The sequence below is a fragment of the Thermobia domestica genome, chromosome 6 (assembly GCF_964235325.1).
Source record: "Thermobia domestica chromosome 6, izTheDome1.hap1.1, whole genome shotgun sequence".
NCBI lineage: Eukaryota > Metazoa > Arthropoda > Insecta > Zygentoma > Lepismatidae > Thermobia > Thermobia domestica.
In genome coordinates this window covers 64371568-64396994 of record NC_137459.1, presented here as the reverse complement: position 1 = coordinate 64396994, position 25427 = coordinate 64371568, and the positions used below count along the sequence as shown (strand labels likewise).

The 25427-nt window shown below is 36.6% G+C and overlaps 1 protein-coding gene across 1 annotated transcript in view; it reads left to right on the top strand.

Moving 5' to 3' along the window:
• The window catches only part of LOC145688041 (dynamin-binding protein-like), a 108874-nt gene that overhangs the window by 13014 nt on the left and 70433 nt on the right, over positions 1–25427 (top strand). The window contains exons 2-5 of the mRNA XM_081761739.1: positions 443–546; positions 2340–2517; positions 5857–5975; positions 12064–12197. Of these exons, the coding sequence (XP_081617865.1) occupies positions 457–546; positions 2340–2517; positions 5857–5975; positions 12064–12197 (521 nt within the window). The 5' untranslated portion in view covers positions 443–456. The remainder of the gene's footprint in view (positions 1–442; positions 547–2339; positions 2518–5856; positions 5976–12063; positions 12198–25427) is intronic.

The following is a 25427-nucleotide window of genomic DNA, read 5'->3' as shown; positions in this document are numbered from 1 at the left end:
TGACTGCATGCATTTATACACTTCACAAAATTATTAATAATTCTCTCGCAGATGTCTGTTCCGATGCCTCCAATCACGCGTATAATTTCCGACTTGACTTCCAAACGAGAGCGTGGCTCGTTGGTTTCAAACATCCCGTAAGAAGAAATTACAGGATGTAAGACCACATGACTGTCTGCTTTGCACTTTTACCTCTTTAGTAAATATCCTCACAGTTGGAATTAAGAACACGTTGCTCAATAGTAAACTGCTTCATGACTGAAAACCGAAGCAAACGGAACACAACAATTGAAACTGCATGAATCAGAGTGACAGCTGATAACAACAATGGTAAGAACAAGTCTGTCAACTTCGAAAAAAAAAAAATCACTATTCAATTTAGGAGTCCTGTACGGAACACCCTTTACAGATAGATTATAATCTTTTCATTTTATTATTTCAGCATCAATAGACAGAATGGAGAAAGGCACAGTAGCAAAGGTCATTCATGACTTCATGACCACCTCTGAAGGAGAGTTGTGTATCACCAAAGGAGACATTGTTCAGGTAAGAATTGTGATGCCCCGTACTAAACTTGGGCATCAGTACTTATAATTATGTCGTTTTAAGTCCAAATTTAGTTTATTTTCTGGTTCTAGAATTATGTTTGTCTTGCCAGTCTAAGTTATTACAAATAGTGGCTTGGTGATATAGTTCTTGAGCCAGATCTAAAATTTGGTCAACGGTACCATTCGGGGGAGGGGAAATCTCCCAATGTGTTTTGAACAGATGCGTGGTCCAGTATCTCAAAACTGCCTGGTGGATTTTCGCCAAGCACAGCTTTGTGCCAAATATGACGTCATCAATGTGGTCACTTACTGATTTCACCATAACGGTTTTAAAAGGCAATAACTCACTATTGCTAAAGATGGAAACTTAATCCGCACTTTATTGTCTAGAATATACTCCAGGCCTAAATTTTAATACTAAAAATGTTCTATTCACTGCCACTATTTTGAAATACAGTCCCTGAAGGTAGAAAAAATCGTGATCACACGTTCTCGTGAATTGCTTAATGGCAAATAACTATGAAACAACTGTGTTTACGCTAAAAGCACCGTGAAATAAATAAAATTGTGCGTTTCAAGGGATTTGGAACGATACCAGAATCATAACTGTATCTTTAAAGATAACGGGAAAAAAATCATTTTTGCAGTGCTAAATGTAGGCTTCTAAAAATTCAGATATTCGAAATATTACGTTGTCAACTTATGACTCTGACTTTTATTGTAATACTAGCTGAAATACCCATTCTTCGCATGGGTCAGACAAAATATCTGTGTAAACAAACTGAACAACGAAAAAAAAAATATCGGTCATTTTGGATTATTTTTACATGTCTCGGTATTCTCCGCTCCGGTGACCCTCGGCCCGCAGCCGAATGGGGTGAATTTGGAAGTTAATGCGATCGGAGTTTCACCATTGATCTCAGCGACCGCGAAAACTATGAATTTGACATAATATCGGTCATTTTCTACTACTTTTACATGTCCCGGTACCCGATGACCCCCGGCCCGCATACAATTGTAGCTGAATTTGAAAGTCATCGCTAATGGAAGTGTCACCATTGATTTCAGCAACCGTGAAAACTATGGGTTTGACAATAATGTCGGTCATTTTGGATTATTTTTACATGTCTCTCTATCCCCGCACCCCGGTGACCCCCGGCCCGCAGCCGAATGGGGTGAATTTGAAAGTTAATGCGATCGAAGTTTCACCATTGATCTCAACGACCGCGAAAACTATGAATTCGACACTAATATCGGTCGTTTTCTACTACTTTTACATGTCCCGGTAAACGCCTTTTTCCCCTGAGACCCAATGGTTCGAATTTTGAAGAAAAGCGCTTCGTCTTGGTCTGGGGCCTGAACCATGTTACCCGTAACCAAAATTTGGTAACCCTCGGTCCACTCGTCTGGTCCCCAGGCCGAACACAGACAGGCAAACACACAAGCAAACTCTTTATTTTACTTATATTACATGAATGTAATCTGGTCATATTACTTTCGGCAGAAATACATAGTATTTAGCTACTGTTTATTGGATTTCTGGGTTTACAAAAGCAATTTGAACTAAATTGAAATTAATACAATGATCTCGGTGTCAATCTAACACGCAATCTCTGCACCACACTAAATGTATTTATAACGCACTTTTATAAATGTTACTTACAGTGCAAGTTTGAGTATAATATTGTGTTATTATCGTGAATTGTGTTGAAATACATTAATTTTAATGCAACTCATATGTATTCAAATTGAATATGGTAAAGTACATTTAATTATTTTGTCTATTCTCAGATCGTGAAAAAGGTGGACAAATATTGGTACTACGTGTGTTGTTCAGGACGTTATGGAAATGTTCCAGCTAACAACGTTGTTGCAGTTGAAACTCCAACATTGAGAGATGGCGAAATTTTATTCGTGACAATAGCTGATTTTCCTGGTCAAGAAGAGGGAGATCTGTTCTTTAAAAAAGGTAATATATATTTCTTTTTATTTATTGCAGTAGCTGTGTTTTGTTTATCGTTATTTGTGGCAAAGTAGGACGTTTTCAAAACATACAGGGTGGCCGGGAATTAATTCCCTATTGAAAATTGTTTATTTTTTTTTTAAATACTTAACCAATTTTCATGAAACAAAAAGCATTTTATTCCTTACAATGATAGGATTTATTACATGATATCTCTTTTATATCATTCCGGGCATTAATGGCGGACCATGACCAAACGTCTAACCTTAGGCGGGCGGGCTCAGCTGGCATCCCGGTACGAAGTTTGGCAGTCAATGCTACAAATACATAGATTATGGCGGAGTATGAAAGTACCTCGTGCCTGGGTAGATGCAAAGACCATAAGGAATTGCCACTTGAATCTAACATACACAGGTTCTGTAGCAGATACTAGAGGATGCAGTCACTCCTGGACATTCAGGTCGGAGGAAAAAGTGCAAATTGTTCAGGAAATGTTCACTCGGAATTCCTCAGAAATTACAAAGACAGGCATCTCGGGAAAGTGATTTAACCTGACACTGAATTTCCGTCCTTGGAAAGTACATTACTCCCAGGAATTATCGCCAGAAAACTGTGATCATTGAAGTATGGGAAGATGATGCCAGCTTGGTATGAAGACTGTTCCAATCTTTTCGGTATTATCCTGTGGTCAGATGAAGCTATGTTTCATGTTGGAAAGTTTTAACCGTCACATTTGTTATTATTGGACAGAAGAGAATCTGATGGTGGTGGTTTAAAAGTCACAACTTCGCCCAAAGGTCATAGTGTGGGGCGGCATGACATCCACGAAAGATTTGGGTTCATATGTCATTCGGGGCACAATAAATGTAGAACTGTATTGTACGCTTGCGCGAGTAAACATGTACCCTTGCTCCACGAAGCGTGTGTTATAATACATTTAATGCACTAGTTTTCCCCACAAATCCCGAAAAGCTTCTTGTCTCTTCTTAAAAACGAGACGAGAATTATCTCTTGTTTCTCATAGTCTCGAATTTTAAAATGTACTTCTCATCTCGAAGACAAGACAATACGAGAAATTTCTCGCCTCGTGAGCAACCCTAGTTAAAACTACATTATTGTCATCATCCTGTTTTAGAACTGAAGAAAGACTGAACAGCGATTCAAAACAGCGTTTTTCCTGTGTAAAACAGGACGGCTTCAACGTCGTCAACACAATTATAAGGTAGAAAAAAAAAAGCAGTTTCAAAATTTAGAAAAAAAAAGTCCTGCTGTTCTATGAAAACTTAGATTCTTTCTTAAAGAATGTCCTGCATTCAATAATGTTTATTTGGTATTTCTAAGCTAACGGGGACTCAGGCTTGCTGATTACTATTCAATATACACTTTGTAGAGACAAGCATTTCGTTTGAAATAATGTTTTGAAACGGCACTTCTAGTTGCAGGCCTTCGTGTGACCGTTCTCATTGGTAAGGAACAAATTGATTCTGCTAATTTTTCGTTAATTGTTTGTCAAATGCTGAAACTGTGCTGGATCTGAATCACAAAGAAAGGAGAAACAAACAGGGTCAGTGGAATTTACCTGAAAGTATTAGTTCCTCCCTCATAGCTGAGAAGCATATGTTAGGTGTGATGCCTCGTTCAGGAAAAGGCATCTGAGAACCGAAAAGCCTACCCTTATACAAAACATTTATTTTGTAATAGTAACAAAAACAAAATATGAACAATGCTGTATGATAGTAGTTGATGTAATCGTGGCACTAAATGTAGATGTTGGAACAGGCCTATCACGCAACTATAGTTGTAACTTTCTTAACGTATGAGTTGGCAACATTATTAGCATTCGAGGAGAGAACGGAAGCTGTTTGCTGGCTCGGTTCTCAAGAATTCTTGCAATATTCGAAGTTTATGTTCACAGTATTGTGTCCAAGTGGGACAATTACAACGACATAATGTTTATGCAAGATGGGGACCCACCTCATCTCGCACGTCCTGCCGATGTGTGGATGTACACCCATTTTCTAGGACACTGATTGGGATGTCGTAGTCCCCTTGAATGGCCAGCAAGGAGTTCTGACCTAATGCCATGCGACTTTTCCCTCTGGGGGTGGGCGAAAGAGTAAGTTAATCGCACAAAATCAAAACTCTTGACGAATTGGAGGAGCGAATTCGCCAAGTTATTGCAAACGTACCGCCGGAGTATCTGCAGAGGTCTGTTGCGAACATCCCCATTCGTTTACGAAAACTGGCGGATAATGATGGTGCTCTTGTGGAATTTTAGTAATGCATAACAATTCTATCATTATAAGGAATAAATTCTTTTTTGTTCCATGAAAATTGGTTAAGTATTGAAAAACTTACAAACAATTTTCAATAGAGAATTAATTTCCGCTCACCCTGTAGTTGTTATTGTTTTTAACTGATGCTCTTCAATTGGGCCCCGGTGGCTCAGTGGTAGAGCGTTCACCTCTGGTGCTTGGGGGTCTCCGATTCAATCCCAGCTCGCGCCAAGTAAACTTTGTGGTGGACAAAATCGTGTGTGGGGTTTTCTCGGGGTTCTTCCGTTTCCTCCCACTTTATTCATTCCACAGTTCCATTCATTTCTCATCATCACCGTCTCCTTTAGCCTAGCTGGCATAACCGTGTAACGTAAAACTCAAAGATTTCATTTGCTGCTTTTCAAACTAGACCATCGCTTTTTATTTATTTATTTATTTATTTTTTAATCAAGACACGTTGTGTGGTACCCTATATACGGGGGAAAATACAGAAGCAGTAATGTGATTTACCATTCAATCACCCATTGTTAAAAGTTCCTTATTATATGTGAGCTGAAAATTTAGATTATCGTTGAGAAAGGCAACAAAACTCTACTTACATAGTTTTATTTTCGACTGTTGGATATATTTTTAAATAGACGTTTCTTTATTGTTATTGTAATATTTAAGTGTAATATTTAATGTTGGTGGTATCTGTTTTAAAAGAAAAATGAGTTTGGTGGAAAATGTAAGAATATATTAACATGATGCGTTTTGGACGCAAAATTAATTTTCCATTGTTCAGGGTTAAGTGTAATATTCATTTTACATTGTATAGGTTGATGTTAATATACGTCTAATTGTCTGAGACGGATTCCGTTACGTTCATATTTCATTGCATTTTATTTTAATGTGTTTATATAGGTTTTCGAGGTACACTGATACATGTACGTAAAATAGAATAAACTTCACTGATTATTCCAAACGTGTTAGTTGTCCTCGAAGAGTAAGGCAAAGATAAATAATAAATGAGGTATAATAGATTGCCGTAGCCAGGATCCAATATTATAAATTAGCTTTAATTTTGCAGGACAGTTTATAGCTGGAGTGAAGAAGTTGAATGAGGATTGGTGGCAGGGACGGATTGGAGAGAGAGAGGGAATATTTCCATCCAATTACACATGGAAGCTAGAATCCTCAGTATTGCAGGTAATGTGTATTCTTTTAAATATATAATCGTATCACTACCACACAAATAGTTCCCGTATATCCCAATAGCTATTAGCGTGGATTCTAGGTGGAGGCACATAAATTCGATGTTCGCCTAGCATCATGACTCACTTCAATTAACACGTTCGCTGCTGAGAACGCCCATCGGCGTCCAGTACTGAATTTGGCATATGCGCCGGACGCCTCTCGGCGCTTGTCCCTGCAGCTGATTCACTTGCACGTGCACCTTGCACCAATACCTGCACTAGCGCTGGGGGGAAAGTGAATCAGCTGCAGGGACAAGCGCCGAGAGGCGTCCGGCGTATATGCCAAATTCAGTACTGGACGCCGATGGGCGTCCTTAGCAGCGAACGTGTTAAGAGGCAGATAATTTTAATTTCAAACACAGAAATAATGGTATTAAGAGCCGATCATACAGCTTGCACTTGAATGTGCGCCCTTTGCTCCTCGTAACGCTACGAGGGTACTTCCAAAAGTTTTCGGACTGACAGTCAAATATTGCACCACTGGTAATAACCTATTCATGACGTATGATGCGTCTATAGAAGAAATAATGTATCAGTTTTTAGCTGCCTACGTGCATCAGTTCGATGAAGGCAGGCATTTCAGTAAGTCACTCTGCATCGAGTCACATACTGCATGACAACACTTCAGTCCACACGACTGTTGTTGTCAGGGTTGCAGTGCTAAATTTGGGCTGTAGAGTGAGTCCTGAATCTCTTTGAAGCCACAGTCTTTCACTGCAAGCTCCTCTTTTATTAACCCCTTCCACTACGACTTATTTTCTGAATTTCCTATTCCTCCTTCCGTTGCATCAAATTTCTTGAAATATAAGTTATAAAAGTGTATTATAGATGGTTTATCATATAACTTTCAAAACATCAATATAGTAACCTTACGTGAAGCTACAATAGTTTAAATTTTATGACGAGTGTAGCTCGTCATTGTGCGATTTGGCACCGGGAGGCCATGACGAGCTAGACTCTTCATTTCAGTGCAAGGGGTAAAATAGTTATATACGTGTGCGCACAAGCATTATAAAACCTTTAACCTTTTAGTCTAATCGCGTAGATCTCTTAAATGTCAGAACTAGATCTTGTATATATATATATTTTTTTTTTATTATTTAAAAAGAACTGATAATAGCTAAAACTGAAGGAATCAGACACGACCATCAAATGCATTACAGTGGTTTCACTTTAAAGTGTAGGTATCGTTCTCTGTGCCCTCATTTGTGACAACGAGAGCTCCTTCGTGGCTAAACGGTTAGCGTACGCGCCTTTGGCGTGGGAGACCCGGGTTCGATTCCCGGAGGGAGTTCCTGTGTTTCGGATTCCACGTTAATCAGTAGGTCCCGTCTCGTATAACGTCGCTGCTGAAAGAACGTTAAACTCAAAATCAACTCAACTCATTTGGGACAAAGAACACAAATATATACTAATCAATCATGTTAAGATATAATCATGGCATTCGCTCATTCCTATCGAGGGAAAACTGTTATTTCATAATTAAAATTAGATTCTGTGCAGTGGGGCCGCGGTGACTCAGAGGTAGAGCGTTCACCTCTGGTGCTTGGGGTCTCGGGTTCGATCCCAGCCCCCGCCAAGTGGACTTTGTGCTGGACAAACACCGTGTGCGTGGGTTTTCTCGGGGTTCTCCTGTTTTCTCCCACTTTCTTCATTCCACCATTTCATTCATTACTCATCATGACCGTCTCCTTTAGCCTAACCGGCATAACCGTGGGACGTAAAACTCAAAGATTTCATTTCATTTCATTTTAGATTCTGTGCAATGTTTTAGAACCTAATTGCTATAGTTTTGTAGTAATTGAATATTTTTGTAGTAGTTGAAGTATTTTTTAAATTGTTATTTGTATCATTCCAACAGCCAAGGTAAATATAAACAATTTTTTACTCAACATTTTAAAGTAGTTCTCATAACAGCTAAACACTCATGAGTTTCAGATAAATGTATCTTTTGGGAACGTTTAAAATGAATTTACTTATTCACTACAGCAATCGATACTATCACCTAAAGCTAGTTATATGACTTAGAAAATGCACAAGTTGAACGCCGCACATACACACAAAATCATCCACAGAAGTAACCCTTCAGCTACAGATGCTTATCAGTATAATGGGAACACCTTGATTTAAAAATATGTCAGATGTGTGGTTGGCAATGATCAGGCGGCGACCTCAGCGCGGTTATTTGTGGTAATACGTTAGAAAAAACTATGTACTACGTGAGAAGCAGTAAAACGGCAGTATACAGTGACCTAACTAGACGGTGATAGTGTAAAATGGGTTACCTCTGTGATTTCCAGTGTGGGGGCGAATTGTTGACGCTGAATTATGTGGTGCGAATGTGTCCAAAATAACAAGAGTGTTGGGTGTGTCGCAGGGGATCGTGTCTAAGGTGGTGACGGCCTACAAAACTCATGGCAAAGCCTCATTGTCCAAGGGAAACAGTGGTCGAAACTAAAACCGCAGTGACAGGTCCATCCGAGTATCAAAGCAGATCGTCACCCAGAAGCGTTGTATGACTGCTGTGCAAGTGACGGAGGAACTTAAACAGCACCTCCCACAGCCTGTGTGGAAGATCACAGCCCGCCGCGAGTTACGTGATATGGACATACGGTGTCGTGTTGCATGGGTGAAACCCCGATAAGACACTATCACGCTTTATCACGACGCCAATGGTGCCGCGAACATGCAACATGGACCGCTGCTGACTGGAAACGTGTGATAAAAGTCGAATAAGTCATTTCTCGTATTTCTAACCACGAGCCGTGTTTGTGTTGCGGACTCCCAAAGAAGCATATGATTCATAGTACTCCGGCCAACGTGAAAGACGGAGGCGGCTTTGTGGTGCTGTGTGCCGCAATATCCTGGTTTTCAGTTTGTCCTGTACTGACGCTTACCGGTCTCGTCACTACCCATAATTACGTCACCATTTTAGACGACTGTGTGTATCCTATGAATCAGATCTTTCCGAGCAGTGACGATTGTGATAATGCGCCCGTTATCACTTCTGGAGCTGTTGCGACGTGGTTTGAGGAGCATCGGGATAAATTTGAACACCTCCTCTGGCCCGCCCAATCCCCGGACCTGAGTATAATTAAACATCTGTGATCCGTTTTAGAGACATGAATTCGATGCAAATTTCTACCTCTAATCCTATCTCACGGAACTAAGTGATGCACTGCACGTGGAATAGTGTAATATTTCACTTCGTACCATACACAACCTCAACAACTCTATTTTACATCGCATCAAAACTATTCTGAGGACAACCCAACGCCATATTAATCTGGTAAGTTGCACTTCTTTCAGGTGTTTCCATTACATTGATAAGTATCTGTATTTTAATTAAGAGGAAGAGGACTTCAATAATCTTTAAATTAGGCTGGCTATGCATTTTGCAGTTTCCTGTTCTACATTTGAGTGGATATAGCCTATCACGCAGCATAGAATTAACATTTTAAAATGTTAGCTTGGAAAGCAAAAGAAAAATAGCGATAGAATGAAATGCAAAGCAAATGAGTTAGAATTGTTAGCATCTACCCGTCCTGAGATCACTGGTTGTATGGTGTAAAGTTGCCAGTATACATCGAACGCGGAGGGACAATGATCAAATAATAACAATTACTAGTGCATGCAACATTTCAATTATACGAGTATGTTATTCGTTCGTTCACTCCGTAGACATTCTATGTAGAACTGGGTATAAGCACAGTCCATACAACTTTGTATCTATATAATTACGTAGCCTTACTGCGAAAGCGGTAAAAGCTACCTTCAGGATAGTAGACAGTTGAGATTAAAAAGTCATTACCCACAAGACGACTTTCTATATAAATTTGTAATGTTGATACTTACTTAAACCTATTAAATGCATCTTTCTTACAACGACTTTCATATAGTAGCGAAAACTATATAGAACGTTACATTAAATATATATATATATATATATATATATATATATATATATATATATATATATATATATATATAAATGTATTAGTTGTTATTAGCACTAAACTCCTAGTACAAATCAGTTGAATATATTTATCAACCAGCAATCCTCGGAAAATATAGTCTACAATTCTGAAAAAAATGTTGTCTTATAAAAGAGCAGTTACTGTCCCGTCCGTTGGGCTTGCAAAGCCATGCAATTACAGGCCTTTCAAGTCAGTTCCTGCATAGGATGGTAATCAAATGCGTAATCAGTGGGAAAAACAGATGGTATTGGTAGTACGTCGCTCATCCAGGGTCGTGAAGACAATTGGGAAGCTGCTTGAATAAAAGAAGTACTAGACTCTGATCAATAAAGCCAGCAACGAAGTCGCGATGTGCTGATCACACATCTCCCACCTGAAAGACAATGGGTGGTCGGTTTTAAATCGTCCGGGGTCTTTGTGTCAAGGAATTTTATAGGTATGACTAGCCTTTCGCTAGCTGGGGGCTCCGCCCCCAGACCCCCGAGTTTGCTCGGCCTACGGCCTCACCTTTCTTATCTATCACCCTTTTCATCAACAGTGAATTTCGTGAACTTGCTCTTCATATTTCCTGAATTTGCCCATCCGGGGGCTTCTCCCCCACACACTGTCTTTGCTCGTCCTACGGCCTCGCACCTCTTGAACCCACAATTCTATCGTTTCTTTCCCTATTTCAACTATCTAAAAGATAAGATTTTTGTATCCCAAGAAAACGCCCATCTAAATAGCATCGGAATTTCTTCATCCTCCTTTAGACCCCTAAAAAATTAAAAATATTCACTTTTGGCAATTTTCCTGTCGGAAGGCTACAATCATACCAAATTTCATCATTCTAATCATGCCGGAAGTGCCTAAACATTTTGGGGTGTAGAAGACGTCCCATATAAATAACATTGGAAAGATTTTTCAGTTCCCCATAAAACCACTCTACGGTTGGAAATTTCCATTTATGATGACTTAGTTAGGTAACGCTAACAAAAAACGTGCAAGCATACCGAATTTTAAGTTTTTATTCCAATTCTAAGTACCTAAAACATGAGATTATAGGTCCAAAAAGAGGCCCATTTAAATAACATGGGGAAATGCTTCATCCAATTTTTAGACCCTCTAAAAATTAAAAATATTCACTTTTGGCAATTTTCCTGTGGGTTTGTCCCAAAAAGCTACAATCATGTCAAATTTAATCATTGTAGCCCCACAGGAAGTACTCAATAATTTGGGGATGTAAAAGGTGTGCTATATAAATAACACGGGAAAGATTTTTCACTCCCCTAAAAATCCACTCTAAAGTTGGAACTTTTTATTTTTTACTGATTTACTTACGTAGTGCTAACGAAAACGTACAACCATACTGAATTTCAAGTTTTTATTCCAATTCTAAGTACCTAAAACATGAGATTATAGGTCCAAAAAAGGCCCATTTAGATAACATGGGGAAATTTTTCATCCCCTCTTTAGACCCCCTAAAAATTAAAAATATTCACTTTTGGCAATTTTCCTGTGGGTTAGTTTCGGAAAGCTACAATCATACCAAATTTAATCATTGTAGCCCTACAGGAACTGCTCAATAATTTATGTCAGCTCATGTAGTTTTATATATAGTTATGTTAGTCTTTTAGGCTTACTCATAACATTCTCACCCCGAAGTCTGAATGAAAAGCTACTTTACTATAAGACAAAGTCTGCTTATTAATATTACTTGTTTTTGTTGGAGTTGACTTACAAAGTTTGTACCCATCTTCAACGGAATGTGGGACGCATTTGCTTCGGTTAGCAAGTCCATCGGATCTAGCTAGGACTGATTATTAGATCTACTGGCTTCCTACATATTCACCACTCGTGGGACGTTCCAAAGCCCCATTCACGACAGGTTATGATATCGAAATTGTCAAAATATTTTCTAGCTAAAGCGAAAAATCTGAAAGTGAATATGGATATATATTTAAAAAAAAGAGAGAGAGCTTATGTTTATACTTTAAATTTTGTCTCTTTCAAGTTATTTCTCATGTTATATGTGTTACTTATATTTTGAGCTATATTTTGTTTTTCTTTTGTTATCCCTACTAGAAATTAATGCCACAAGTACTTAAGATGAAAGCCAGAGTGAAACAAAATATGAAGGCGCAATTGGATGAAGAAATGGATCTATACGCTGGTGAAATTGTTACAATTACAGAAATTGTGGATAAGGATTGGTACAGGTCAGCTTTGCCGTTTTCTGTTGTTTTGCACGTTGGCATTTCTTAAATATTTCTCTATGAATATTTTTTTTGGGAACATAATAGCATTTCTTTTTCACAAGCGCTGTCTCAATGGTTAATACTGAATGCTAGAATTCGTATTTTTAAAATTACTACTGATTTCTGCCTATAGCAGAAATGTAATTGCAGTTAGTCCAGTGATGAATGAATCAATATTGAACATCTTTTATTAACCCTCACACGGCCAAGTGGTGTACCTAAGGTCCCCCAGATTAATATTTTTTGAAATAATTTTGTGTGTTATTTTCTTAGAGTATTGTTTCTTTCGCTATGTTAATATTTTCGAAGTATGCATATGCTCATGTGATGGTCATTCCCACGAAGCTCCTGGTTTATTTGTTATAAGCGTTGGGGTACCTAAGGTCCTCCACTGTATACCTTCACGTCGCCTAAAATTTTGTCTTCATTTTTGGTTGTAGTGGAGGACCCTAGGTACCCCATGAAATTAATGATCTTTATTAATGAAATTAATGAAGAATTATTAAGTTGCTGATAAAAGGAATTATTTACATTACGAAATACCCTGATTGGAGTCAGTTTCACAGTTCCCGTCAGAAGGTTTTCATAAAGGAACTTTGCAAGGAATTAGCTCTTCCACATGTTGTTTACCACTTGCAAGTCACTCCAAATTTATCAGGGTAGGTTTTATATTCTTTTATTGCAAGTTTAGTTTTAAGTTATGTAAATATTACAATAATTTTTAAGAAAAAATCTTGACGTTTCTATGTAATCAGTAGGAAGTGCATGAACGCGTTTGTTGTATAATCGGGGAGTACAAGGTTCGGATTCCAAGATCGGCCGTCATTACTGAGACTTACCTTCTTGGCATTTATTATATGAGACTGAAGATAAGAAGGAATCTTTCATTAGAATTAGCAGTATATCTTTATGACTACAAAAATAACTAAACAGCGTTGACTGATTGTACCTGTACGACAGAGATATACAAACAGGTAGATAGATATATAAACCAAACCACATGGCACAACAGCCCTAAAGGGTTAAGGCCTGCCACGCGGCGTTTTGTGGGTGGCACGTTGTCAGCGTACCGCTATTCCCAGCTGCTTTATGAGTACCAGCTTGGCCCCAGGGTTGCCCCCGGTACTCATTTCTGGAAGTTTCTTCTATTCACCCGCCGGGAAACAAACCCAGGTCGCTGGATTACCAGTCGGTCGCTCTACCGATTTAACTACAGGCCAGCTCAGATTGATATATATAGAGATGTTTGTATGTAGGGATAGGCGAAAGAACGTATAAATAGATAGTAAGATAGATCGATGAATGCAAATCATGAATTGTTTGCATATAATATATAAACATGGAGTAATATAGAAATAGTCTGTTATTATTTATTTATATATATATATATATATTGACAACCCAGCCACTCAGTGCCTAGTTTGGGGATGCAATTTTGAGTGTAACTGGATGCCTTCCACTCACCATCTAGAATGAGTGGGATAGATCTAATATTCATATGCGAGAGGTTTACCAAATGGGGATAAATACAAATAAGAAAACGTTAACTTCATTAAATTGATATCACTATATTTCTCATAAGTAAGATTTGACTGTAAGATTTCGTGATGCTTTTAATAACGGATATTAGGAACATTTGCCAGACGAGTATTACAATGGTCGAGTATTGAGCCTTTGAGCCCTGAGTAGGTGTAACACATACCTGAAGATTCTGGTGTTGCTCCAACGATGACCTGGTGTCGAACCTAGCTCCTCTATGATGATACTCCAGATTACTGGACGATGAGGACGAGCATTGAGGTATGGACTCCTCTCAATTGCTTATCTGGACTAGACGTTCTAAGTGATACGAATTATGTAGATTACGATGACTTTCCTTTGGCTGTCATCTGACTGTCTGGCGATTTTAACTAAGTTCTCCAAGACTTAAACTTGGACTGAATTCAACTGCTCCTGACTGATCTCCACTGATCTTCCAAACTTGCTCTCCAAGACTCGATCCAAGACTCGCTCTAAGACTTCATCTAAGACTCGATGTAAGACTCCATCTTCACTCTCAGGACTGATCCTGAACCTCTCTCATCCTCTGGTTTTGTTGAGCTTGGTCCCACTTCTGTCGTCTGCTTGTCGTCTGCTTATCGGCTGCTTGTCGGCACGTGTGACCCTTTTCACATGGAAAACAAATTCCTTCCATGTGTCAAGACTCAAAAACTGCAACTCTCGACACACTCTGATTTCTCGATTCTAAGCAATTTCCGCATATCCGTGATTTCGTGAAATTTGTGAAATCTTACAGATTCTCTTTGTACAATGCACAGAATCTGGCTAATGCGAGAATAGACGCATTGTCTGCATTACCTTCCTGCATTGCCAGACTCTCGACGAAGACATTTTATTAACATTCTATTTACAACATTATGCTGACTCTGGAATAATAACATTGTGCAGCTTGCATTATATCTCATACATAACATTCAATCACCTTAACCTTAATATACGATTCATGTAACGTAAACATTAAAAATAAAATTGAAAATATACAAAATTATTAACTCGAAAAACGAGTCTTGCCACATGGCCCCCCTTAAAATCTTGGTTGCTTCGCAAACCAAAGTAGACCTCGTAAGAGGGCGATTTTCATGAACTCCCTGTACAACATACAAAATAAATAAGTAGTAAAACATAAATGTGAATTTGAAATTAAATAAGACATGTGTAACTCTGCAAAATAGTAATGTAAACAATAATTGATATTCCTTCACCTAAAACATTAATGTTATATATATATATTTCAATCTTTAATCATTTACTTAATTAATATAATTATATGATACAAAACTTCAAAATGTACTGTCAAAGTATATGCTCACGACATCTAGTGAGTTTTCAGTGAATTACTTGCTCATCACATTTGCACAAGTACTCTGTGCAAAATTACATATATGTTCATTTACAGATACTCTTGGTTAATCTCTCTTCGCAACAACGCTTTTAGGTTTCGTATTACAAAAATTTTCCACTACTCTTACTGTCCATACGTGCCAACTGACGCATTTATTGGCCGTATTAGTAATGGTTAATCATCATTCATTTCCATTGCCATTTGGTTGGAAATCTAGAAAACAAAACTCTTAACACAGTATTAAAACATAGTACACTGATATTTTATCGTAGCACTGTAAGAAAACTGAAAATATAATTGTTTTATTTTCATCATAAAATTTAAACACAGATATTTTAAAGTTGAGGGAAATAAAATCTTGCTGCAGGACGTTTGCTACGCTGCTCAAGTTCCAACTTGTAACTGCTGTTTCATCATTTTTCGACCAAGGTTAAGATTATTTCCGCTCCAGTAACTCTGTTTGCGCGTCACTCTTGTACGGATAACACTGGATGTTAATATGCACTACCAAATATTTCGTTATTTCTCTTAAAATATTGTGTTTTTATAGCACAACTACATCACACGACGTGTCGAAGTTTTTCTACCCGTGTCGAATGTTTATTGGATATACCAAAATTGTTCCAATCCGTGACATGTACTTGCGGGATTTCGTGCGGGATTTCATGCACTACACTAGTGTTACCGATACTCAAAGTTCATGCTACTACTTAGTCTTGCTATACACAATCTGGCTTTTCCTTTTATTATCCAAATATTAAAATGTGATAAAATATTAAAAAGTGATAAAATATTACCGGTATTAAGTGATATATAATTAAGTGGATATAAATTACTTCATGGACATAAACAAAGGATTACATAATGGACTACACACTGGATTAATATTCTATATGGGTAAGTACAAAATTTACATATTTAAACACGCGAATATATATATATATATTTAAACACTATGTATATTTACCTATACTTAACCTGCAATTATTATTATTATGACTCCTAACACTTGATAACTGTATACAAAAGTTGATTGAGATTCAGGAAAAATGATGGATTTCACATTTCCTTAAAATCCTGGAGGCTTTGGTTGTTAAAAACGGCTGCCTGACTAGCCGTCTCATCCCAATCAGAATTTGGCTACAGCTAACACCTTTATTATTAACTATCTACATGTTTTTATAAAAATCTGACTGCTTTTAAAATTTTCAAAAACTTGATTCTTCTCCATACTCAAATTCAACAAGACTTTCGTGACGTTTTTTTTTCGAAATTGTAGACGTAACTATTTATTTATTTCACAAGATTTATAACAATAGACTTCGTATTCATTATATTATTTATTTATTTATTTGCCTAATTACGTCGTCCTGGGTGGCCATTCCCACAACAATATCATTAGGTCAAAATTCATTTCATTATTAATTATTATATTATTATTCCTCTATTCATTTATTAAATTATTACTCTCTATACTTATTACTATATTAAAATATTAACTTATTAAATTATTTAAATAATGCCGACAGGGTCTATAACTGTGAGAAGGAATTCCTCGGAGTATAATAACTGCTTCATATGTCCAACTCGAAAACGTACTATAACTTTTCAGGGCTACTCTGTGCAGGAAAACAACATCTGATTGTCCCCGATAATATTTCTCTTATTTCTATACTCTTGCGCTTTATTCATCTATATCATATTCATCTACTTATTCTTTGAGTACTCTAGCGCTTCACATATGCATATATATTTCTTCTTCTAGAACTATATATTCGACGATGCATGCTATATTCTCTATAAATTCACTATTTATTACTACTCTCTTATTCTTATTTATTCATTATTCTTTATTTATTATTTATTATATTTATTATATATTATTTATTATTTATTATTTAGATGCACTCTTCTCCATATTCACATTTATTATTATTTAAGTCTACGTTATGTATCTATGCTCGCTGATTTCTTTACGTCTATCGTCTTTAATTGTCTACTTTTCTAGAATCTATCTTCTACTAAAATTTCCTTCTTCTCACTACTCACATTCCTAGAAACCAACTCTTTTCCTCTTTCCTTCCAACTAATACAAATGAAATGATTGAACTAGACAAATTCTTACATTATAAATACCAGAATATCACTATATTCTGCTTTTACTATTTTAGATGCACTCCTAACATCTATTACTATTCTGACTATCCTAATTATTCTCTAGGATACCGAATTAATTACTCACTAATTTATCACTAGCTTAATTTTAATTTACACTAAGGGACTGGCTAAAAATGAAGGATCTCTCCACCAAAAAAAATTTGCACTGCTTTGCGCGTGATGTACGAGTCAACACCTGTGTCTCTTTTCAACAATCACGGAAGACTTATGTGGCTTGATAAATGAAATATTCTCATCGAAGTTTGGTAATCGCCCAATTCAACTCGAAGAGAATGGGATTTCCTTCCTGATTAGAGTTTCCCCTAATGAAAGGTTTCGCCTAATTTTCAGGATTTCTTAATTTTAACTTACATGTCTAGCTTATATCTATTTCAATTGCATCATTCAATTCTTGTTTTTTTTTTTTCATTCTTGCCTTTTCTTACATCTAATTTCCTAAAACAATACTTATGACAAAATCATTCATATTTTCATTTTCTTCTTTTTTTCTCTTTTCTCCATAGTCTTTCCTACTTTTAATCTATTTATTACGTCACTAAAAAACTATATGCCTTAAAGACATAATTCATTAAAACAAATTGATAGTCAGATTTCTATTCACTTTAATCACTAAATATTCTTATGACCTACATATTCTTCTATATATTCTAGTAATATTCCTAATCACTAATTAATAATCCTATTCAACATGCAGTAATACTCTAACATATATATAATCCTCTAAATACTAATAATACTAATTCTATTTACAATAATCCACTCTTAATAATATTTATTCACCAACCACGGTGTTCTCTCTTTGAATAAACTCGCAAAAGCGGCTAAATCCAGCAAGGATTTATCGCTTGCAACAATAAACTTAGCTTGTTTATGTAACTGACCTAAGGTAGATACAAAATCTGCTACCTTAATAGCTTGAGTACAATTGTAGGTACGTCTAAACCTGTCTAGCCATTTATTCACAACATCCTGGCTCGCACCATTCGAAAATAACGCATATATCTTATACTTAATTTTATCCTCCTTAACTGCGAAAAACACAGCATTTCTAATGAGAGTATTTGTCTCGGAAATTCCTGACAAAATGGATAAGTAATGGCGTAAAAATTCTAAATCCACTAATTCCTCCATATCAAAGTTTTTCTGCGTGAACTCAATTAAATAATAGTTCTTATAGGCGTATCCTAATACGTTCCCTCGAAATTCCTGTTCTTTTGTTTCGTTGTACGTTGGACTGTACTCTGTAAAATGTTTAAGAACCCCTAGATCTAAACTGTAATATTTAGATTTGGTAAATATTGAGACCGGTTTCCTGTCGTCTCTCATTACCGGGTAATGTTCTCTATGATTCATGCTTAAAGAAAGCATATTTCTACAACTTAATAGTACTCTTAATATTACACTAATACTCTTTATTGTTATGACAGGAATGACACATTCTCATTCCACTATTCTACATCCCAGCGCTCGCCGCTGTATTCGTGTCCTTGACTCAGTGTATCTGCTGCGAAATGCTTCGCTCAGCTTCGTCGCTACTCGGAACCATTCGGCTTTCACGCTCTCAGTGGTCCGTGCGATTCTCTCACTCACATCGGCTACAGCGATGCTTGTTTCGTTCTGACAATTCTTACGTTCTATTTTTCCTTTAAATAATATTTGTTTGATAATAATTCCACTATAACCTTTAAATCCTATAACCATGTGTGATATTATTATTCCTAACCTTAAACTAAAATATATATATATGTAATGAAATCAACTATACTAAAAATGTAAATATTAACACTTTAAACTTAAAATTATTTTCATGAAGACTCGAACTGAGTACCGCACAATCATGTACTCGCGTTTGTTCATGCTGTTACCCATCCTAACCTTCAGAACTTTTGTAAATAACACTAGGTATCACTTGTTATTATTCTTGCGTTACTGTTCAACAATTAATTGGTACATTTTTATCTTTCTTAACATTGTTAGAACGAATGGGCGGGATGGGAGGGATTGTAAATCACTAAAACTTAATGTTATGTACTGTAACATACTTCACCATTAATGGGCGGGATGGGAGGGAATTAAATTTATATTCACTAAACCCTTTAACTGGGAATTAACCCAACGCATCTGCGAGAGGTACTGGGATCGATACCCAGCATCTCCACCATGACAACCCAGCCACTCAGTGCCTAGTTTGGGGATGCAATTTTGAGTGTAACTGGATGCCTTCCACTCACCATCTAGAATGAGTGGGATAGATCTAATATTCATATGCGAGAGGTTTACCAAATGGGGATAAATACAAATAAGAAAACGTTAACTTCATTAAATTGATATCACTATATTTCTCATAAGTAAGATTTGACTGTAAGATTTCGTGATGCTTTTAATAACGGATATTAGGAACATTTGCCAGACGAGTATTACAATGGTCGAGTATTGAGCCTTTGAGCCCTGAGTAGGTGTAACACATACCTGAAGATTCTGGTGTTGCTCCAACGATGACCTGGTGTCGAACCTAGCTCCTCTATGATGATACTCCAGATTACTGGACGATGAGGACGAGCATTGAGGTATGGACTCCTCTCAATTGCTTATCTGGACTAGACGTTCTAAGTGATACGAATTATGTAGATTACGATGACTTTCCTTTGGCTGTCATCTGACTGTCTGGCGATTTTAACTAAGTTCTCCAAGATTTAAACTTGGACTGAATTCAACTGCTCCTGACTGATCTCCACTGATCTTCCAAACTTGCTCTCCAAGACTCGATCCAAGACTCGCTCTAAGACTCCATCTAAGACTCGATGTAAGACTCCATCTTCACTCTCAGGACTGATCCTGAACCTCTCTCATCCTCTGGTTTTGTTGAGCTTGGTCCCACTTCTGTCGTCTGCTTGTCGTCTGCTTATCGGCTGCTTGTCGGCACGTGTGACCCTTTTCACATGGAAAACAAATTCCTTCCATGTGTCAAGACTCAAAAACTGCAACTCTCGACACACTCTGATTTCTCGATTCTAAGCAATTTCCGCATATCCGTGATTTCGTGAAATTTGTGAAATCTTACAGATTCTCTTTGTACAATGCACAGAATCTGGCTAATGCGAGAATAGACGCATTGTCTGCATTACCTTCCTGCATTGCCAGACTCTCGACGAAGACATTTTATTAACATTCTATTTACAACATTATGCTGACTCTGGAATAATAACATTGTGCAGCTTGCATTATATCTCATACATAACATTCAATCACCTTAACCTTAATATACGATTCATGTAACGTAAACATTAAAAATAAAATTGAAAATATACAAAATTATTAACTCGAAAAACGAGTCTTGCCACAATATATATATATATATACCGAAATGCCTTTCCGTAGGTTTTGATAATGCCTTTTATTGAAACACTTTTAAAATGCGTGTCTGATGATGAAACTAAAACCAAAAACACAGAAGGAAGTGAAACGCGGAAGGTGTTTCAAGTGCGACAAAAAGCAGGATACAAAGTCAAAGGTTAAATGCGAAATCTCTAAGCGACGGATATGTGAGAGGCACAGAAAGACTCTAAGAGTTGTGAAGTGTAACAACTGTGCATAAAATCTGAATGAAAAAGGGATAAATTGCGAAAAATGTAGTGAGACATACAGTATAGATAGGAACACAAAAAATGTGTTACTAAAACTTTGTTATGAAAGTAATGTTTGGAGTTGCTTGTATATCTTACCAGTATGTTATCAAGTCAAAATAGATATATAGACACTGTAACAGGAGTTGTATAAAGAAAAAAGGCAATAAGAACAAAATATAATAGAATTTCTAATGGAGTCACTTAGGTCCCCCACTTCATTGTTTATGTCATGATTTTTAGCTTGGCTGTGCGAGGGTTGAAGCTACTAGCTGTTGTTGCGTCTAAGCCTTTGGGCCGCTGTGCGGTATGTTAAAATCGTGGTTAACTAAATGTTCTAATTGTTTATATTTTACAACTTTATTTATTATGTCAGTTATCCAACCAGCCACCCCAAACTCCATAATATATTTATGCAGTTATTCAAGGAATTCGTTATACACTCAAGCTATAGCGCAACTAGCGACATCTGTTAGCAGGACTGTTTACTATTAGGATTTTAGTATGGCACACATACTGAGATTTCTTTTTTCGTTTATTATTAGGATTGTGCAATATTGGAAATCGAACCATAATGATTTAATTGTAGTTCTCTGTATTCTCCATAAACTATTACGTATAACCGGTTTTGTGATAAACAATTGGACTTACCATGTATTTTCTGTAAACCAATTTGTGTTGGAGCATTTCAAAGTAATTTTAATCGGTCAGTAAGAGTAAGTGATAACTGTGTCCTAGACTATGACATCTATGTAACCGGAACATCTACCCAAACTCCTATATACTGTGAACTGAAGTTTCTGTTTCGTGGAAACACAACTGTAGATCTGAGTTTGGCAAAAGGCGAGAGAAGAAAATACGAAAGATGAAGAAAGAAGTAGTTTACAGGTCCTCAATCATAATTATAGCTAGATTAAACTACTAAAATCACTTAAAACAGTTTATGCTGCGTTTAGCTTTCCTGGCTTTTATTGTGGCACACACTTATTGAATTACATACATCTTTATAATTATGCGCACATCCCTTTTTTATGATGGTTCCTGAATTATATCGTTTATTTACAAAACGTTGCTATGACAACGTAAAGACAAAAACTCATCACAAATCATCATATTAGAATCAATTTTGATTCTCTTTCCTTTTTCGTATTTTCTTCTTCTTCATCTAACTGGTTAGTGCATATTTTAAAATCATACATTGCCCAGAAATATAAGAAAAGATATTTAAAATTACACTGAAAATACAAGATGTCGTTGCAAGTTTTGCTTTTTGGAACATATAAATAGTGAAACTTCCATGAAAGAAACAAAAAGTATATCATGCTTGAGTTTACTATTGATATTATATCACAGTAGTATTCCAAAGTCTGTAAACTCCAGAAGAGGAGACAAAAACGTAGGGAGTGTGGTCACATCTATTAATTACTTGTAGATTACTAATCTCCATTGAAACTTTTTTTTTTTTTTTTTTTTTTTTTTTTAATATAACAAAAGTCTTAAATAACTTCAACACACCATCTGTTGAAGTGTTTCATGACCTAGCTCCCAAGATTACCGTCAGATCTTGAAGAATTTTATATGAGACCTGTGGGCAGGTATACTGTCTCAAACAAATAAACGGCCATTCCATTCTTACGGACGGGACATTTTGGCTCACGATTGTAACAAAAAAACAAAATTCTAAAAAATATACAGGATTGTTTATATATCTTAAGATTGGTAGCTGGGCTCTTTTTATCTAGCCTTATTTTTTAATAACAGAAATCGATTTTACCGTCTTTATGATGATCAGTAACTAAACTTACGGACGGGACATTTTTTGGACACATGTTGTTGTAGACGTCAACTTGAGCGTCATTTCCTGCGAATTGCAAAATTTTAGCAAGCTTATTCTTTTTTTCTGTTGGGTTTAAACTATTTACCTACACGTAGCCCACGTTTCATCTGAGAAAATTTATATTTCACTCAATAAAAAAAGAGTTAGTAATCTTACGGACGGGACCAAGAATTATCTTACGGACGGGACAAAAAAATAATTGCTAAAAAGGACTTCTTGGAACACATCTTTACTGTCTGAACTTAGTTATTACCCACAAAAGAACTAAAACTAGACATACTGTTTACAGATTCGAGAAACAGAAAGGAATTATGCACTTGAACTCTTTTAAAAATTAACACAACTACATGTAACAAGTACATAGCATATTACTCTTTTAAATTTGCAATATTACTAGAAAACTACAAATATTTTGTCTGGCCTACGATATTAAGACAATGAGATTGGATGAGACTTGTAACTTCACAGATTTTTTTCACTTGGATGTAAACAGTTGAATTTACATTTTAAAATATTTAGCAAACTCGGAATCACGTACAAAAATTCAATAACATCATTCTTCTCAACACCACCTTAAGTGACAACAATTGTTTGTGTGTGTGCGTAATTTCTTCGAACACTTTAACCAATTTGGCTACTTTTAATGTCACTCTGCTTTACTTATTGGGGGTTATCACATTATTATCCGGAATCCGAGTAAATATCACTGAATTTCACTCGCGTTCCTTTCGGACGAACTTCAATCTCTTCACTTGGATCTAAATCTGAAGATTCTAGCTCAGCGTGCTTCCACACTTCGTAACAACTTGTCTCAGATTGAACAGTTCTTTCGGTTTCAATCTGACGCTCATCAACAGGGCGAAAATAATGTTAAGACTGAACTTGCGGGATACAACAAACGCGGGTCCACCTTTTCTCGAGAATATCCCTGTGTTCACTCACAATTTCTTCACCAACGAAGAATAACTAAATTCCGTCGGGCGTACAAATCTCAGTGCAGCATTTGAAAAATTCCCTTGCTGTAGAAACATCTATCTGTCGAGATTTAACCCTTTCCCACACCATTCTCTTGAGTGAAATTCGTAGAACTACTTTTTTTTTTACTTTAATTTCACGATACTCTGTACGAAACAAAGCAAATGTTTCTTTTACTGTCATTAAAAGGTGTCTCTTTTGTTTTTTTTTTTAATTTTTCCAATATCAGTTTTAACGCTCTTGAAATCGCGCTTTCCAGGAGCTTGCCTACTTATGTCGTCACGGTTGTAGAAATCTTGAACCTTTTGTATAGTTTCATTGCTGAGGATTGTAGCCCCTCTTTCAGTGATGACAACAAATAGTAACTGTATTGAGTACATCTTACGGACGGGACACATTTTCTTAATTCGTTTATTTGTTAAATATGAATCACTGGTTGATCACACTTTGAAATTAAATTGAAATGACATTTCTTCCTTTACATATGTGTTTTCAGAACGTTATTATTTTTCTACAGAACATAAAAAGAACTTTTTTACCTTTTTTCTTACGGACGGGACATCCGAAACACTTTTAAGTGCTGAGCTATTTCTAGGAGAATCAGAAGTGATAATCCACTGCCGAACACTGCATCATACACACAACAGATAATGACTTTTTCCCTCCAAGCGTTTCTTTCTCAAAGTCAGTAACATGGATAAATAAGTGTTGCCAAACAAACGCCTGAAATATTTCCCGGCAATGCACAGGCAGTTCAGTAAATTCAAACTGCCAAAATTGGACAAAACAAATTTTAATTGCGTTTATTTTTTTTTCACTCAATGTTGCACATTCTTCGCTAATTTAAGGCATATTTTCAGTTAAATACCAACAACATGAAAATTTCACTACAAGGTTTACTTTTGCATGGAATGGCCGTAAACAAAAATAATCAAAATCGGTGCATCTATGTGCAAGTTATGTGTGAATATACCCACAACGTATATATAAACGGATTGAATTGAGAACCCCCTCCGTGTTTCCAAATCGGTTAAAAATTACATGTTAGTCGTTCAATATATAAGTTTCCGTAAGCTGTAAAAAATCTTTTTTAAGGTACGTTTGTAAACTATACATACGTGTGTAGGTGGGTCCTTCCTCACTTCGCCACATAATCCCCATTTCGATTCAGGCATTTGCCTCATATTTGCACCAATATGTCCAATCCCTTTGCAAACTTTCACGGCTCTGGCTATTTAGCACTCTCCTCACATTTAGCTTCACTTTATTATCATCAGTTGGCAGGACACCAGGTCGGTTATGTCGAACCTGAACTCTTCTTCAGGCAAACGCAATTTAACATAAACTACCTGGTCTCTTCTTTATGATAATGCCTACCCGCACTCAGCATGCAAACGTGACTGAAAATTAAAGAATTAGAGTGGGAACGGCTGTCCCACTCTCTATACAGCCTCAGTTTAGCCCGAGTTACTTCCATGTTTTTTCTGGTGTTAAAATTTACATTGCAAGGTGAATGTTTCAAAACAGATTAAAAGTGAAGCTAAATGTGACAAGAGTGCTAAATAGCCAGAGTCCTGAAATTTTGCAAAGGGATTGGACATATTGGTGCAAATATGAGGCAAATGCCTGAATCGAAATGGGGATTATGCGGAGAGTTGAAGAAGGATCCATCTATA